This window comes from Equus asinus, chromosome 3 (genome assembly GCF_041296235.1).
Source record: "Equus asinus isolate D_3611 breed Donkey chromosome 3, EquAss-T2T_v2, whole genome shotgun sequence".
Lineage (NCBI taxonomy): Eukaryota > Metazoa > Chordata > Mammalia > Perissodactyla > Equidae > Equus > Equus asinus.
The window spans coordinates 94,909,639-94,927,636 of NC_091792.1; the positions used below are offsets into that span (position 1 = coordinate 94,909,639).

General features: G+C 42.6%; 1 protein-coding gene across 1 annotated transcript in view; it reads right to left on the minus strand.

The window, feature by feature from the left end:
- CDS1 (CDP-diacylglycerol synthase 1) overlaps positions 1–17,416 on the minus strand; it is a 61,383-nt gene extending 43,967 nt beyond the window's left edge. The window contains exons 1-2 of the mRNA XM_014854129.3: positions 17,134–17,416; positions 658–785 (exon numbers count right to left, since the gene is read on the minus strand). Coding sequence (XP_014709615.1) covers positions 658–785; positions 17,134–17,250 — 245 coding nt within the window. The 5' untranslated portion in view covers positions 17,251–17,416. The remainder of the gene's footprint in view (positions 1–657; positions 786–17,133) is intronic.
- Between the last annotated feature and the right edge of the window lie 582 nt (positions 17,417–17,998).

Below are 17,998 nucleotides of genomic sequence, written 5' to 3' on the forward strand. Positions count from 1 at the left end.
TTAAGATTTTACATATTAATCTGGATAAAACTTTACATTTATTTTGCTTAATATATTTTATATATATTTTATAATTTTATGTAAATTTTATAATTTTATAATTCATATTACTAAAGCATACAATGGAGGACAATATAAAATTAGCTGAAATTTGGTGGTGATTAAATACTTAAAAATACAGCACAAGTATAAAATGGTAAACGGTTGTGGAATTTGGGACAATAATTTTAAACTTGGTTAAAAGAAAAAAACGACTTATTTCTGTCTGGCATTTGAAAAACAGGGAACAGAGAACATGGCATTTTCTTTATCAGATGCTCCAATACTACAAAAGACAACCTGAGGTGGTAAATGATCACTGGCTTCAGGAATCTGACAGAGTGCAGCAAAAATCCCAGCTCCGCATCCTACTAGCTCTGGAACCACCAGTTAGCCTCTCAGACTTGGTTTTCTCATATTTCACAAGATTTTGAGGATGAAATGAAAGGATGAACATCAAGCACTTAGTGCCATGCCTCACCTATGGCAGAAGAATATAACAAACCCTCTCTCTCATATAGCTCCGAAACTTAGAAAAAGAGAAATTTATTACAGGGACCAGGATGAGCTCACAGCTTCCGTTGTGCCCCCATTATATTCACCTTCATCCAATCCTACCTTGAAGATAAACCAGACAGAGCTTTCTTGAGGATCTCAGGGGTTCTATCTGAGGATGGGGGAATTTCTGGAATATCAGAATCTGTTCTGGAATCCAAATCTCCATATCTGTCATCAATATCTGTTTCCTAAAATTAAAGAAAAACAAAAATCACTTTGCAAAAGGAAAAAAAACCATGCTTCACAATGCATTGATTTACGCCTCAGTGTGTTAAATCTCAGTTACACGACTTGAAACAAAGAAACAACTACTAACTTATCTTGAACATCCGAGCACTGCTGTGTTTCCTTGTTAGGAAAGTGATTATCTGTGTGAAAATCTATCAATATAAAGGCTTAATTTTTTCTAAAAAAGACACAAAAAGAAACTCTTATATTATTTAAATCAGAAATTTACCACAAGTAACAAATGTTTATTGTTTTGCTACTTAACTGAGAGAGCATGGTGTTAATTCCATGTAGATTCTGATCAGCAGTCCACAGTCCATTTTTTTATTTGATTACAAAACATTAACAACAGTAATATCTTACACTGGCAAAACATTTTATATAATTTTTAAGCATTGTAACTCCCATCATTTTTATTAGATTCTCAAGAGACAATCCCAGTGAAACAGGTCAAACAGGCATTATGATCTCTGTTTTACTGATGGGTAAACTATGATTAAAACCTTTTGCTTTGATGGTGAGATTTTTAAAATAAAGTTATTTAAAACTCAAGCCGACTTCTCAGAAGCATGTACAGCAGTGTGCATGTATGTGGGGCCTTCAGACAAAGGCAGTCACTGTAGAATTTCCAGGGATAGAGTGGCCAAGAGATTTTAAGAACAGAGCCGCCTGATACTCGGTTTTGAAGTTATTCATTCTGCTGAAAAGTTAATGGTCGCCACTCCTGCATCCTCCCCTCTCCCACAGCAACCTTCGGTGAAGAGGGCTACACATACAAATGCTTCGGGAGAGTGGTCTACAGAGGGGGAAACTGGGGCAAAGGGGTTCTGTTGGGGTGGAGGGAAGAGAATACTCAGAGGCAAGTACAAGCAGATGGGGCACTGAGCAGAACAGGGGGCCACAAGTGATCCCAGGAATGAAAGCACCTGGGAATTCGGAATGTTCAGGAATCTCAGACCAAACTCAGCACTTATTAGTTTCAAAGTTTTGGCAAATTTCATTACCCCTTTTAACTGTTTCTTCATCCATAAAATGGAAGCATTTAATATAAAGACAAGGACTTCATAAAGTCAAAGAAGTAGTAAACTATTATTACAACTGAATCATCTTCCAATTCTTCATTAAATGGCTTACCAAATGAAATTTTATCCTTGGGGGAGTATTTTCAGATTTCACAAAGCAATAATAAATGTTTGTTTATTAACTATAACTTTCTTATTAAACAATTATAGAATTAAATGTGTCATACCAAAAATGACAAATGAAACAGACATGTCGAATTCCCACTGTGACACTGAGAGTCAGCTGGCCCCAAAGCAGCTTAAACAGAGACAGATGTTGACTAATAAACCGGTATACAGAAAACGAAATGTCAGAGAACCTGCTGTAAGTCTGGCAGGCCAGCAAGCCTTTCACATCTGGAACAATGGAACACATCACTTTTTTTCCTTTTGTCTGCTATTCTTTTTCACCTTCAATAACCCAGAGTGTTGAGGAGGTGGCGTGAGTGGTAGCGGAGACGGTGACTAATGGAAGTGGCTCCATAATGCAACATCGCCACGTTGCAGAAAGAGCACTAGACTAGGACTCCGGAGTTACTGGGACTAATTCCACCTCCACTCTACCTAGCAGTGTGACAAAGGGCAAATCACTTAACCCTGAAGAAACTCAGGCTTCAGTTTCCTCATTTATAACATAAAAACCATTGGAGGAGAATTCAAATTGTGCTCCTCAAGACCCTAAGGCTTTCAGCAAGCCACTCCGAAGTCCACTGGGCAATAATGGTGACATGCCATAACCCTCCCCCTTGTCCCCTCAACAAAGCTGTATTGCTTTATTCTTATTATTTACTCTTCTGATTTATATTTTATATACCTTAGAGAAACACAAAACTAAAAACTTAAGATTTAACTAGGCTTCTTCAATTTCATTCGAATAACTAAATAATAAAGGATAATTTCTAAATAGTAGCATTTTATAACAATGTTACTCAACTACTGGAATTAGTAGCAGAGATTCTTGCTTTCCTCTATTTTTTGCATGGATCCTCTGTTACAAAGATGTCAGACTTGACAAGGAAAACAAGAGTGTAACTGAAGACCTGGGGAAAGAAGGAAGTAGTACTTTCACGATCAACTAGAGTTGCGAGGCACTGTGCATGTGGAATGAAGGTATTTAAAATGTTTAAGAAAACCAAATCAGGAGCTTCTTCTCAAGCCCATAATTGGAAGACAGTGATACTCCACTTATGCACCCTCACAGCGTCCCTTCCATCTCTCTATACATTGATGACTCCCCATAACCCCTCGGCTCTAGCTCCCAGCATGCCATCTCTGGATGGGTTTTCCACCAGCACCACCTGAAACTGAACAGAAGCAAACTGTTCTCTTACTTGCTGCTTTTTCTGTATTTCCTACTCAGGTGAGGACATCACCACCAAAACAGTTAAGCAGTTACTCAGTTCAGAGACCTGGCTTAACATCTGCATCTCTCTCATTTAACCAAAACACATTCAGTTAGTTAGCAACTAGCCTGTGTGCCATTCCTCTTCCTCCATCTCCATCCTCACCCACTGCTACCACCCCCTTGCTGAGCAACGTCCTCTCTCACGTACCTCATCCCCGTTCCCCCTCCCGTCCTGCCCTCTCTAACCCACTTTCCATGTTGCAGCCAAAAGAATATTTCTAAACTGTAAATCTGATCTTAACACTCTCCAGCCTAAAACCAGCAGGATAAGTCAAACTCCTTAGCATTGATTTTTTCATTTTTCACGATGAGATCCTGCTCTTCCCAGGCCTCTCTGATGACTCCAGTTTTCACACAGTGCCATTCTCTCTCTTGCATGTGGATGTTTGTTCTATGTGCAAAGTACAAACTGTGCACTGTCTCTCTTGCCCCCGTCCCCGGTTCTAATCCTCCCTTCCCCATTCCTCAAGACCAGCTACTGCCCACTCATCTCTGACTTCGGCTTCAAGGTCACCTCCTTTAAATATCTTCCCTGATCCCCAGCTCCAGGTTAGCCGCTCTTCAACTGCGTTTCCACAACTCCCCTGATTTTACCTATTAGTCTATATTAAAATAATCTGTTTGCTTGTCTGTATTTTCCAGTAGTCCACAAGCTTTGTGAGGAGAGGAAATACAGTCCACTGGCCTCACTCTTGAATCCAGAGGCTGGAAGAGGACCTTGGACAGTGGCTGGCATTTATTAGGCACAGATAAAATATGCGTTGAATGAATCGAGTCTGTCAATTCAGGCTAACATTTAAGATTAAAATAAGAAGTTCTCGTCTGTTCTTGCTAGCTGCGTAGTCTTGGCCAAGTCACCATGCCTGTGACCTCAGCTGCACTTACAAAAGATGAGGGCCTCTGACTATGAAGGACTACCCCTTTTCAAATATAGAATTATAAGGAAATATGCCTGGTAAATGATGGCCGAAAGTTGAAGAAATAAGCTTCTTTATTACCCTGTAAATCCAATTCCTACAGTGAAAGTGCACTTAGAAAATAAGAGCAAAAGCACTTTACAAGTATTGATATATTTACTCCTCACCTTACCATAGAGATAGGTAAATAATCACCTCCATTTGGTAGGTGAAAAAGTTTAGGATCAGAAAGATTAAGTAAAGTGTCCAAGTTTACACAGCTCTAAGCAAAGTAGCTGGGAACTGAAACCAGACAGAAGGAAAACTGAAAGGACAATTCTCTCTCAAATTGATCTACAGATTCAATGCAATCCTAACAACATTTCAACAGGCTTGTTTTGTAGAAACATACAGGCTGACTCTAAAATTTATATGAAAATGCAAAGAACTCAGAAAAGCCAAAATAACTTGAAAAAAGAACAAAGTTGAAGGACTTAACACTACCCATTTTCAAGACTTATTACAAAGCTGCAATCAGACTGTGGTGTTGGCGTATGAGAAAAATGATCAGTGAAACAGAATAGAGTCCAGAAATAAACCCGCACACACACGGTCAAACGATTTTCAACAAAGTGGAACAGGTAATTCAATAGATGACGCTGGAACAATTAGATATCGATATGCAAAAAACAAAAAAAAAAAGGAAAAGAAAGAACTTTGATCCATATCCCACACCATTTATAAAAATTAATTGAAAATAGATCGTAGACATTTAGAGAAAACTACAGTCATGCGTCACTTAACGACAGGGACATGCTCTGAGAAAGGTGTTATTAGGTGATTTTGTCACTGTGCGAACATCACAGAGTGTACTCACACAAACCTAGATGGTCTAGCCTACTACACCCCTAGGCTGTATGGTACTAATCTTATGGGGCCACTGTTGTATATGCGGTCCGTCCTTTACCTAAACATCATCATATGGCGCAACTGTATAGAACTTCCATAAAATCTTTGGGATCTTGGGTTAGGCAAAGATTTCTTAAATATGACAACAAAAGTATGATCCATAAAAGAAAAAAGTGATAAATAGAACTTCATCAAAATTAAAATTTTCTGCTTTTCAAAAGATGCTGTTAAAAGAATGAGAAACGCCATAGATGAGCAAAAGATATTTACAAACCATATATCAAATAAAGGTCTTACACCCAGAATACAAAAAGAATTCTCAAAATTCAATAAGAAAACAATCAATTCAATTAAAATACATGGGTAAAATATCTGAACCGGCATTTCACCAAAGGCAATACACAGATGGCTAAATAAGCATATGAAAAAATGTCCAACATCATTAGTTATTAGGGAAATGCAAATCCAAACCACAATAAGATACTACTACACATCTAATAGCATGGCTAAAATGAAAAACCTGAACAAACCAAGTGTTGAAGAAGATGCTGAGAAACTGGAACTCTCACACACTGCCAGTGGGAATGTAAAATGGTACAACCACTTTGGAAACCAGTTTGGCAGTTTCTTAAAAAGTTAAATATACATTCACCATTCTACTCCTAGGTAACTGTCCAAGAGAAACGAAAGCATATATCCACACAAACACTGTACACAAATGTTCATGGCAGCTTTATTCATAATAGCTCCAAACTGGAAACAACTCAAATGTCTAAGAGGGAAAAAGACAAATTGGGCTAAATCCATATGATGGAATACTATTCGGCAATAAAAATGGGTGAACTACTGATACATACAACAATATGGATGAATGTCAAAATAACTATGCTGAGTAAGAAGAAGCCAGACAAAATACATACAGTATGTATACGTGTGTATGCATACATGTGTGTACAGTATTACATTTACACAAAATTCTAGAAAATGCAAACTCATCTACGGTGCCTGAAAGCAGATCAGTGGTTATCTATCAGTGAGGGGGGAATTACAAAGGGGCAGGGGCAGGGGCTGGCCCCATGGCCAAGTGGTTGGGTTCGTGTGCTCCACTTCAGTGGCCCGGGGTTCACCAGTTCAGATCCTGGGCATGGACCTAGCACTTCTCATCAGACCATGCTGTGCTGGTGTCCCACACAGCAGAACTAGAAGGATATACAACTATATACTGGGGCTTTGGGAAGAAAGGAAAAAAAAGAGAGGAAGATTAACAACAGATGTAAGCTCAGGGCCAATCTTCAAAACAAAAGGGCAGGGGCAAACTTTTGGTGGTGAAAGATATGCTCATTGTCTTGATTGTAGTGATGAATTCATGGGTGTAAACACATGTCAAAACATCAAATTGCGCAGTGTAAGTAAGGTCGCGTATTTGGTTAGTGTATGTCATTTATAGCTCACAGTGACTCTGAAGTGCACATAGGAATCAGTGGTCAGGGAAAGGTGACTGAGGTGCTCCCTGACACTGGGGACAGGAACAAGGGCATGGGGCTCCAGTCCATACAAGATGATGCCACCAAAGAAAAGTCTCTAAAGAAGGTAAGCAGCGGTTTAGAATTCAACAAAGGGGGATACATTAAGTCACTCACACTTTCCACTCCTTTTACACCTGGTCCCTAAAAAGTGAGTCAGACAACCAGGGTCAGCTTCTCCAGCATGGGTCCCTTCAGGGTCACACTGATCCCTGTGCCTAGTTCAGCACTAAATTTGCAGCCAAGCAAAAGGCAACCCTGCAATGACACAGAGCTCTGGGCCTAAAAGGAGAAGTCCTTTTAAAAATCTTGAAGTTACACAGTTCTTACTTGAAAGAACCTTAGGTTCTATTTCCAATGTCAGCATTTCCTCTCTGTTCCTTCACTGTTCCTATGTAGACACAAATTCCTTCCATTTCTCCCAGGACAAGAAGTGAACTGCCTCTACGTGTGCTGGGAGGGGACTAAGCTGATTTATTTCCTAGTGAGTCAGCAGTATTGTGAACCAAGAGTGGTTTTCGGGGGTGCTCCAGACCTCTGTGACAATGACGAATGGTCAATGGACTGAATAACACAGCATCCTGTGGACAGAAATCCGATTATCTCAGTGATCAGCTCCAGGGTCCTATCCTACACTTATTAATTATAATTGATAAAGCCTCTTCATCTTTTCCAAATTTGAATTGAAAAGAAAAAGACTGTTCCTCCAAATCTTTCTCCGCAGCCCTGTCCTATTCTCCGCTGAAGGAGAGAGATAATTGGATGGTCCACAGCACCACCATACTATCCTGATCGGGCACTACACATACAGTGGATCCCAAGGCTGGGATCGGAGAAAACCAAATGTACCTCAGCAGTACACAAAACGCCGTAGTAAGAGGCAAATCTGATGACGCCACTCATCCATTTAAAATCTTCCAGGGCCTTCCCACTGCTCAGATCCGACCTCCTCTCACTCTCCAGCCAGGGCTCTCGGTACGCCCACTCTGCCACTTCATGCTCTGTAGGACTGAACTTCCTGCAACCCCCAGAGCAAACACAGTCTTAACCACTCCACATTTTGCTGTCTGTAACATTCTTCCTCCTCGGAGCCTAGCTTTGCTGGCTAGTGTGTACTTCTCCCAAGGTCTCAGCTTAGATATCTTTTCTAGAAAACCTTTCTTCAGGGAACCTGTCATAAGCAGAATAAGGGCCCCCCCAGAGATGTCCATGTCTTAATCAAGGAACCTGTGACTATGTTATGCCACAATGCAGACTTAAAGTAACAGATAGAATTAAGTTTGCTAGTCAGCTGTTCTTGAGATGGGGAGAGTCTCTGGATTATCCAGGTGAGTTTAATATAATCACAAGGGTCCTTAAAAGGGAAAGAGAAGACAGGAGAGTCAGTCAGAGATGTGATGACAGAGGCAGCGGTTACCGTGATGCTGGCGTTGAAGATGCAGGAAGGGGCCTCGAGCCAGGGCATGCAGGCAGCCTCTAGAAGCTAGAAAAGGCAGGGAAAGATTCTCCCCTGGAGCCTCCAGAAGGAAGAGGGCCCTGCCAACACCCTGACTGTAGCCCAGCGAGACCCATTTGAGACTTCTGACCTCCACAACTGTAAGACAGCACGTTTGTGGTGACTGGCTACGGCAGCAATTGGAAACTAAATTCAGAGCCCCTCAGCCCAGCCTGGGCAGCCCCTGCAGTCCCCTCGAGCAGCCTGCCTCTGCCTGTTCACATGGCACATGTTTAGGTTTCCTGTTCACCCACTGAAGTCTCACCCACCATGGCTCCACCTGCAACCAGGAGCTGGAGAGTATGTGCTGAGGGAATGACACTCAGTCATCTCTGTCTCCAAATGGAATCAGGCTGGTTCTTCCAATCTGCAACAATGTTTTTCTTACTCATTTTTGCCAATTCTAAAATGCTATCTACAATATTCAAATCCTATCCAATTTCAAGGCCTGTTTTAAGACTTTCCTAAATTTTTGGCTCATTCTGATCTTTCCCCAGAGACACCCAATTCTATTATACATTAAAATCATACTATGTCTTACAGTTTCATTTATGTAAGTGTTAAATTCCAAAGTAGGAATAAAGATCCCTGAAGGCAAAATCCATGAGATAATATGAAAGAGCTTAGAAAACTGAGTTTTATTCAAATGCAAAATATTACTGTCATCACAAATTTGCATTTTTATCTGAGATCTTATTAGTGCTGGGATCCCCACAGGTACATCACTTTTTCAGGGCTAAGAGAAAAAAATGCTTACAGCTCTTCCACCTTGCCCCCATTTGGAGGAAAAAACAAGCATATGAACCAAGAAGGATTAACCCTTCCCTGCATATTTTCTGCAAGGAGTGAACCTTGATTGGATCTCGGTTTGGGGGAGAGGGCAGAGGAAGAGGGGAATCTCCAATAGACACTGTGGCAGCAATTGGGGAAATTCAAATATGGATTGTTAGTAGACAGGAAATTTACTTTTAATGTTTTTGTATATGATAACGGTTTTGCAGGAGAATGCCTTTAAGAGATGTGTAATTTAATATTAAGAGCAAAGGGCCGTGAGGTCTGCAACTTATTTTCAAAAGGTTCACCAACAAAATATTTGCATATACAGACATGGGAAGATGAAGCAAATTTGGCAAAATCTTAACAATTGATAAATCTAAGTGCCGGATGTACTGATGATCACTGTACTAGCTTTTTAACTTTTCTATGTTATTAAAAACGTTTATAGTAAAAAGCTCGGAAAAACTTCAAAGCTAACAATAGACTGTTTAGGGGATAGAATTACTTTGTAAACCTATCAAAAGAAAGAAGGAAAGGATGAATATACCATCCAAGCTCTGATTACCCCAGTGCCTAAGGGGTTCTGGTATCCTGATCCTTTTGTACTGATTCCATATCTATTAACAGCAATATAAACTATTATAAGTGGCACTACCACATGCAGAATTCCAGGGGGCACCATCTAGAGTGCACTCTACACGAATGGTACCCCACAGAGTTGTTCAAGCCTTAACCTAGAAACAGTTCAAGTACAAAGACAGTAAGTGGGTGAAACAAAAAAACAAAAACAAACCTTGAAAGAGACATGAGTCTAATTTTGCTTTCCAGATCTAGACTTTCGTATTTTAAGGTAAAATATTAAGCCCCAGATGGGCTTAGTAAATATTTGCTGCTCCACAGCACCACTCTGTTTTCAAACAACCTGCTTGGAATAGGAAGTGGCAGTGAGCCCAGTCTTAACTGCCAAGGCGTTTGGTCCCACCTGAGCCAGCCAGATGTGAATGAAGTCTGACTGGCTTCATCGGCCTTAGACAAAGCTCTTAAATAGCTGGCCAAGGGTCCTGGCAAATAAAGAGAATTGCAAGCAGGAAGCAAAAGAGGAACACTACCTTCCCAGCCACCAAGTTTGCAAAAGCAGCTTTAAATTCCCATAGGTATGCGATCCTCATGCTGGACTGGATTCTGGTTTCTCCCTTCCTATGCATTCCAATTTTATATTTAAAAGAAAGATTAAAATCTTGACCATTCTGAGAAAGTCTTAAACATTCAGTGGCATGACATGAAAAATAACTTTGACCTCTCCTGGTGGATAAGAAAATAAGTAAACATGGAGAAAGATAACTAAGCTTGGGATGCCTCAGGGATGAGTATGATGAACCACCAATTGGTCATTGATGAAATTAGTTCCTCTGATTTTCTGGAGTCGCTTCAAAATATGACATCATTCTCATTAAATCGGTTCTAAAACATGTCCCAACTAAATGAATCAACGTGTGAACAGCTATAAAATAAAAACTAATGATTTCTTCCCATAATCAATCATAAAATAAGTAAAGAAACACAAGAAACAGTTTTATTTGATTTAAATCTGGGTGCCTGAAATCAAAGAATTACAGGTTTTCAGCTAAAAGTTTCTAGCGAAATTCAGGAAGGCCAATTTAGTTTAAAAAATCACAGGGGCTGGCCCTGTGGCCCAGTGGTTAAGTTCACATGCTCTGCCTCAGCAGCCCAGGATTCACTGGTTCGGATCCTGGGCATGGACCTACACACCACTCATCAAGCCATGCTGAGGCAGCATCCCACATAGAAGGACTAGACTGACCTACAACTAGGATATACAAATATGTACTGGGGCTTCAGGGAGGAAAAAAAAGAGGAAGATTGGCAACAGATCTTAGCTTAGGGCCAATCTTCGGCACCAAAAAGCATTCAAAAAAAGAAAAAAAAAAATCACACAGAGTAGTAACAGTGTAAAAAAGTTCCTAAGTAAATATTTTAATTAATTTTATAAATTTAGGACCACATTCCTAATTTCTCCTTTACATTTTTTGTCAGAAAATTTAGTGTAAACTCCAGCTCTGAATAGTGTGTGACCTTGGAAAAGACATTTAGGTTTTCAAATCTTAGTTTTCTCAGGTATAAACTAAGGCTATTTCCCTTGTCTACACAATTGTTAAGAGATTCAAATTGACATTATGTATAACCGAGTATTTTTACAAACTATAAATTATTTTACACTGATAATCTACTTTATTATCTTTATGCTATGCAGTTAAAGTCCACAATCCAAGATATTAGTATATCCTACAATTAGCTGTCGAGCAACAAACACATCCTGGCCTCACCCCTTTTCTCAAAGGTACAAAGAGTACAAAGAGCCACAAAAAAGGTGACAATCAGAACCTCAAATCTAACAGGCACCCAACCAACATTTATGAATGCACAGAACCAAGCCAAGCCTCAGGAAATATGTCTGTAAATTCTTAAATGATCTATTTTCCTTATACTGAATTAAAGCAGGTATTTTTTTAAGACATCCCCAAACAGAGAATAAAGGAAAAAAACACACACACACAAAACCTCTGTATTTCGCTGCGGTGTCTGCGAACATGTGAAAGTCTGTTTAACAAACATACATCTACACAAACATAAAGAATAATCATACTATATATGTACATGTCATAATTTTTTTTTACAAGCTAATTTTCCAGAGGGCTATTTTAAATTGTCCTTTTCCATAGTACATTAATGACAAACAAAATATTGTTTGCATCAAGAAGTCCACTGCAGTACACACACCCAAAGGGTGATGTAGGTGATGATGGCAAAATTTCTCAAAATATTAAGAAAATAAACGAGTCAAGATCATAAATAGTAAGTAATAATATGGTAAAACCACAACATGTTTTACAAATTCCAAGTAAAATGTAGAACAGAAAGATGTGAGAAAGAAACTACTGCCCGCTCCCCCACATAGCTTACTGCCTGCATTAACATGACTTTAGAACTCAACTGTCTTCATTAGCATAACTATACTACTCCTGGAGACTCGCTCAGTTCACAGATCACCACTAGAACTTCTGAAAGACATCAGCTCAACAGGAAGCATCAACAAGTTTCCCCGTAAGATTCGTTGCCTCACTTATCCCCTTTGCCTCAAAATCCTTGCCTGGCTATTGCCACCAATCCCAAACTGTCACAGTGTGATCCTTACCCAATCCTAATCAAGTCCCTGCACAGAAAGATCCAGCCTAAAACTAAACCTCCGGTTCTCAACAAAAGCCGACCTTGCCCTTCCCCCTCCAAGACTCTGCCCCAGCTCTCCGGAGGTCGTCTCCTCCCCCACCACAGGAAGCCCTAAACTCAACTTCATCGGTGGGGTGGTGATATCTGGGGAGCCGGCACTCAAAAAATGTTGTTAAATAAAATGACTATGCTGCAAATGACAAAAAAATCATGGAAAATTGCTAAGGAGGTAATACTGACTACAGGTGATCAACAACAGGGAGTATCAGCCTAAATGGTATTCCAGAAGTCTACATCTAAATATTAATATTTTATTAATGGCCTAAATTTAGATGAAAAAATATAGAAAATGTTCATTACACCTGCAGGTGACACCAAGACAACCCATAGTGAAGTGTGCCAAAATGAAGAATTTATGGAAACACAAGTTCCAAAATTAAAATTTTACTTTAAAAATATTGGAGTATTTATGAAAGAAACTGCACACATTTCAAATGAGAATGGAAAGAAGTTAACCAATCTCCAACCGATTCACCCTCAACTTCACAAACTAAAATCTGCAACAAAGTAGCAACCCCACTTAGAAGCACACCAGGACCGCGCCTGACAGCACACTACTCAACGTGTGCTCCCCTTTTCTGGCCACAACTTCCATGTGCACCCCCTTCTCTCCCAGTTCTGGTCCAGTCAGTCAGGTCTTAACTTTGACTGCCAATTGCTCAATCCTTCTCTAGCCACCCAGAGCTTCAATAACTCACTGTGGGCTTCAGCCCACTTTCCAGCCCACCCTAGCCTGTGGTCAGCCACTTCAGTGCTGGCCTCACTGACTCGCTCATTCCTTTGCCATCCTGGCAGTCCCAGACCTAAATCACTCCCAGTGCCTTTCTTAAGTCTCAGCTACTAAATGGGGCATATTCCAACACGTATACTTGTTGAGGAGCAAATAAAGATGTAACAGTGCTCTGTGAACTCTAAATTACTCTATAAGCATCAACTATTATGACTGGTACTGCTACTGAGTTAGGAGCCATGCTGATATAGTACACAACAAATCTGCATTATTTTAGTTCAACTGAATCTTCACTGAGTTTGATAATCCTATTAGCTGATTCTTGGTCATTTCATATCACACTCCCTAAAACACATTCCAAATGGACTGCAGTCAGAGAGGAGTTCTAGTTCCAGCTCCGCCACTGGCTCTAGGTCACTTTGGACACACCCACACTCTAGGGCAAGTTTACTACTTTAAAAAATATATATAGGGATCAAGTTGAATTAAATTGTTCCTAAGATCCCTTGAAGCTCTCTGGGTCTGAGACCCTACTTTGCTGAGAAAATTGAAAGCATCAGTCAAACACTCTGATCTTCTCTCTTCTGCTTTTCAAAATGTTTCTGCATCCACCCTCCATTCCGCCCTTCCTTTCCTTGGACACTCAATCATCTGCATTCTCCACACCACATCTGCATTCCTTTTTCTGAGGCCTGCCCATCTTCATCAGCATCTTCACTCTCACCTTGACTTCTTTCACACAAATTCATATCACATCCCCTTGAAAAAGAAAAATTCCACTTGATCCTCCAGTGCTCTCCAGATGCTACCCGGTATTCCCTTTCACTGCCATTTCCTTACAATAACTACCAATATTTCACCTCTCGCATTCCTCAACCTAAGACCTGGCTTCTATCAGGATCTTTTGCTAAACTCAGTGTTGCAGGCCTCACCCTCATTCCTAAATACTATTGATGACATTCTCTAAGCAGTCCCTTCTCCTTTAGCTCCCCGCACCTCATTATCTTGGTTTCTTCCCTCCATCTTCAATCCTACTCTAAACATGGGCACCTCCCAAGGCTCTGTCTTCCGTTCTCTCCCCTCTCTATCCTAATCAAAAGTCCTCACCTACAACCCTGACTTTTCCTTTGTTTCCACCCCCATCTTGAACCACCTCTCTATTTTAAGAAGGACACATCCTGTCCAACCCAACTTGTCCATGCTCACTCCTAACCTGCAAAACTCCCCAATAATTTTTGCTTCTTTCCTAATAGTCTCTTGAATTGTGGATCAAAATGTGTCTTCCAGCAGGCTCTTCTTTTATTAGTCTTACTCTGATCACCCTAGTCTAGGTCCCATCACCATTATCTAAAAGATACCTCCTCTCTCACCCCCTCCTAGCCCACCCCTACTCCACATACTACAAGTCCTCATCATTTCATAGCTGTAACATTTGCAACAGGATCCTAGCTGGTTTCTTTGTGGCAGGTCTCTCCTCCTTCCAACATTTTCTCCAGACTGCTGCTAGAGTGATAGACAAACGCCTCTGCAGAAACTTTCTAGTGGCTTCCCAGAGTCCAGGAAATGAAGCCTGGCCTCCTTCACAAAACTCTCAAGCTCCCAACCCCACCTCCCAAACATGCACAGCTTATGCTCCAGGAGTATCAAACTAAGTTTAGTTCTCTGTGCCTAGAATGCTGACTCAAGAAAGCTTCTACACACCCTTTGCCTAGAATGCCCTTCCCCAACACTTGTCTCCCTGGTGAATCCCAGGCATTTTTTAATTCCTAGCTCAACCCTCACCCCCTCTCTTTTCCTGTTGTCTTCATATAGAGTCCAACTATGCCCTCTATGCTAACAACGAGCCTTGTTTAGACTTCTAATAAATCTAACTCATATATGTCTCCGGAGGGGTTCTTCGAGGGGGAGGTCTTGTCATCTTTCAAGTATGACTCCAGACATAACAATTGGGAACATTGCCCTGCAGGTAAGAAACACTTTATCACTTGCTATTTCTCTAGGGCACAGAGCTTTCTCTCAGCATAAGTCTCCAGGTCCTAAACAAGGAGAATGTCATGTTAATGACACCATTATAAAAAGCCTACAAAATGGCATGGGAGTGTACTATAATAGCAGAATAGAATACACCTCCTCCACTTCCTTCATTAATTCCCCAAGAGTTTTGCCTTTAATGCAACTTGAACAGAGAAAGCACTTAAAGAGTTTAAATGGACCAAATATTAACCGGGCTCCAATGAGCACACTGATTTTAAAATAGCCCTTGACCTGGAAATACAGGTGCATTCAAACACACACCCCGATAAGAAAGGACAGAGGAGGATAGAGTTCAGTGTTTTCTCAAAGCTTACCAAGAGTTCCTCGTGATAAACTTTCCAAGTACAGCAATATTTTAGATAAGGTTTGAAACTCATCCCTGTCTAAGAAATCTTAACAGAACTGGGTACATATGGCAATATCTACTCTCAGAAAACAAAATCCAGCCGGGTATGTATTAATGAAAACCAAGAGTGCACCATTTATAAATAAATACACAGTGAGGTAACCCAGTCACAGATAGCTAGAGACAACAGTTCTAATGAGTCAAATCAAACCACACAAGTAGTTTCCATTTTAAATAGATTAGGGTGTTAAGAAACCAAATTATTTTATGCATGGCTTCCTGAAAACGTTTTCTCTTATTAAAAGCTTGTTCGCTTCTTCTAGTTAAGGAAGTCAACATGGGGAAGCTGGCATTTCCTTGAATCTAAACTATACCAGTGGTAAAACAAAACAAATCCCAACCTAATTAATTCTATTTTTGGTCTAGTTTCCAAGGCAGTTTTCATGGAGTATTCTCAGCCCACTGTTTCTAGCTTTGTAACATCAACCTTCAGTAGCTGGAAACTGTTACAGTTTGTGTAATTTCTTGACACATATGTTCTATTACAGAGTCTCATTTTATTCTACTTGCTATCCAGGGTAGATTAGAAAAAACAACAAAAAACACACAAAAAAGGACGTCATCCCATTGATTCTAAAGTTTCATTCCTAAAATCACTGTTAAACTTATTTCATGATATCGTGTGGTATGTTCCTACCAGGGCTTTGTAACTTGAGTTACATCAAATTCACCAACATCAAGTTCCAGGTGGAACCCTCTCCAAATGACAACAACCAGTGAGTCTCAGCAACAGCACCAACCAGAAGAAAGGGAATCAGGAACCAAGTCCTGGTTCCACAAGGCCCCTGACTTGACCTTGGGCATTCCACTTCACTTTTGTAATTCCAATGGCAGTACCTGCTTCTGAAAGAGTATGCTTCTAGGAATAGTTTAAGTGCTTTAAGCTTCTACAATAAAATGGAATTTTATAAAAAGAAGATTTTATAAAACTATCTATTCTCTGGCCCAATTTCGTAAACCGTCCGATCTAAAAGGTCATAAAACTGTAGTTTTCTTTTCAAAACCTCCTACTCGTACCACCGTATTCCCGAATAAGCAGAACTTTGACTCTCTTTCTACCTTTTAATAGTAGTATTACATCTACTTATTCTTAAATGTGAAGCAAGGGTGATCTATAGAATTGGGAGTTAAAAGTCCTCATGAATTAACGTGTCAGGTCAAATTAGATCTACCGGTAGACACAAGAACTGCACTGTCTCCCGGGGACTCAAAGGAAGCTGGAGGATTACAATGTGTCCCGTGAAGGATACTCTCAGACCTCCAAAATCTATTGTACTGAAAAAGGGCAGAGGAAACGAAAGTGCCGATGGGGCAACGCGAGAAGCAAGGGCTCCAGCTTCAGGATCCAATGGCACTGCAAGAACCCAAGGTGCACGTCTTCAGTTTAGTCCTTACTAACTTTGTTCCTCTACTGTGAAGAGATGTGAGGTGGCAGCTACTAGAAAACTGCAGCTTCTAGGGTGGCAGGTTCCATCCTGACTCTAGCGTCGGAGGGCTGGAACGCGAAGAAACGAAATTGTAGTCAAGTTGAACCATCCAGCTCTCCCGGGAAGGGGTCGCGGGCATCCTGGAAACACCACCATGGGGCCCGGCTTCTCGAGCCCACCGGAGGAAGCAGGAAATAATGCCAGGCCCGGAGGACGGCGCCGCGGGCAGCCCTCAGCTTCACCTGACGATCGGCGGGCCCCACCCCTGCGCCCAGGTGTCCCGGCCCAAACCGGGCGCCAGGCGCGGCGCGGGTGCGCGCCTTTCGCGGCTCCACTTACTTTGTCACTGGTGCTCTCGGTTTCGTGGTCGCCGCCGGCTGCCTCTCCCTCGCGGGGCGGCGGCGCCACCGCTCCCCCGGGGCCGGGGCAGCCTCCCCGGTGCCTCAGCTCCAACATCTCCCGCTCCCGCGTGGCCGTGGAGGCCCCCTCCAGCGCCCCGAAAGCCGAGCTGCGCACGGGGTCCGCTGGCGGGCAGCCCCGCCGCCCCGCAGCCGCGCCCGCGACGTCCGGCCGAGCCGCGGCCACTAACACGCCCCCACCATGGAGGCGCCGCCACCGCGCCGGGTCACCCCCAAAACGGCATCAACGAGCGAGCGCTCGAGGCCGCTCCCAGCGAGCGCGGCGCCGGGCCCGGCAGGGGTGCGGGGCCAGCTCCGGGCGCCCCGCCCGAGCGCAGAAGGTGGGGAGCCGAGGGGAGCGGAGGACGGCGGCCGCCGGTTGCCAGGTGCGCGTCCCCACGCAGAGGCCCAGGTGGGAGGAGAAGAGGGGCGGGGAGGGACGCGGGAAGCGTGACCCGCGCTGGCGCTTCGCGGGGCGCCCGCCGCCTCGGCCCTGCCACTCCCCGCCCCGCCTCCCAGCTCCGGAGGCGGCCGGTGCCGGCCCCCTACACCTTTCGCCCGGTTCCTGCCTCCCGCAGCCGGGTCACGCGCCGCAGGCCCCGCCCCGCCCCGCCCCTCTGCGCTGCACTGCGGTTCCCACAGCCCCGCCTCCCGCGGGGGGTGACGTCACGACCCGACCCGCCGCCCCGCCCCCGTCTCTGCTCGCGCCCGGGCGAGGGCTTTGAGAAAAGGTGGGAGCGACGCGGGCTGGACCAAAGGGGAGGAGCAGGGAGGTGGAGGAGGGACGAGCATCGTGCCTGGACGTG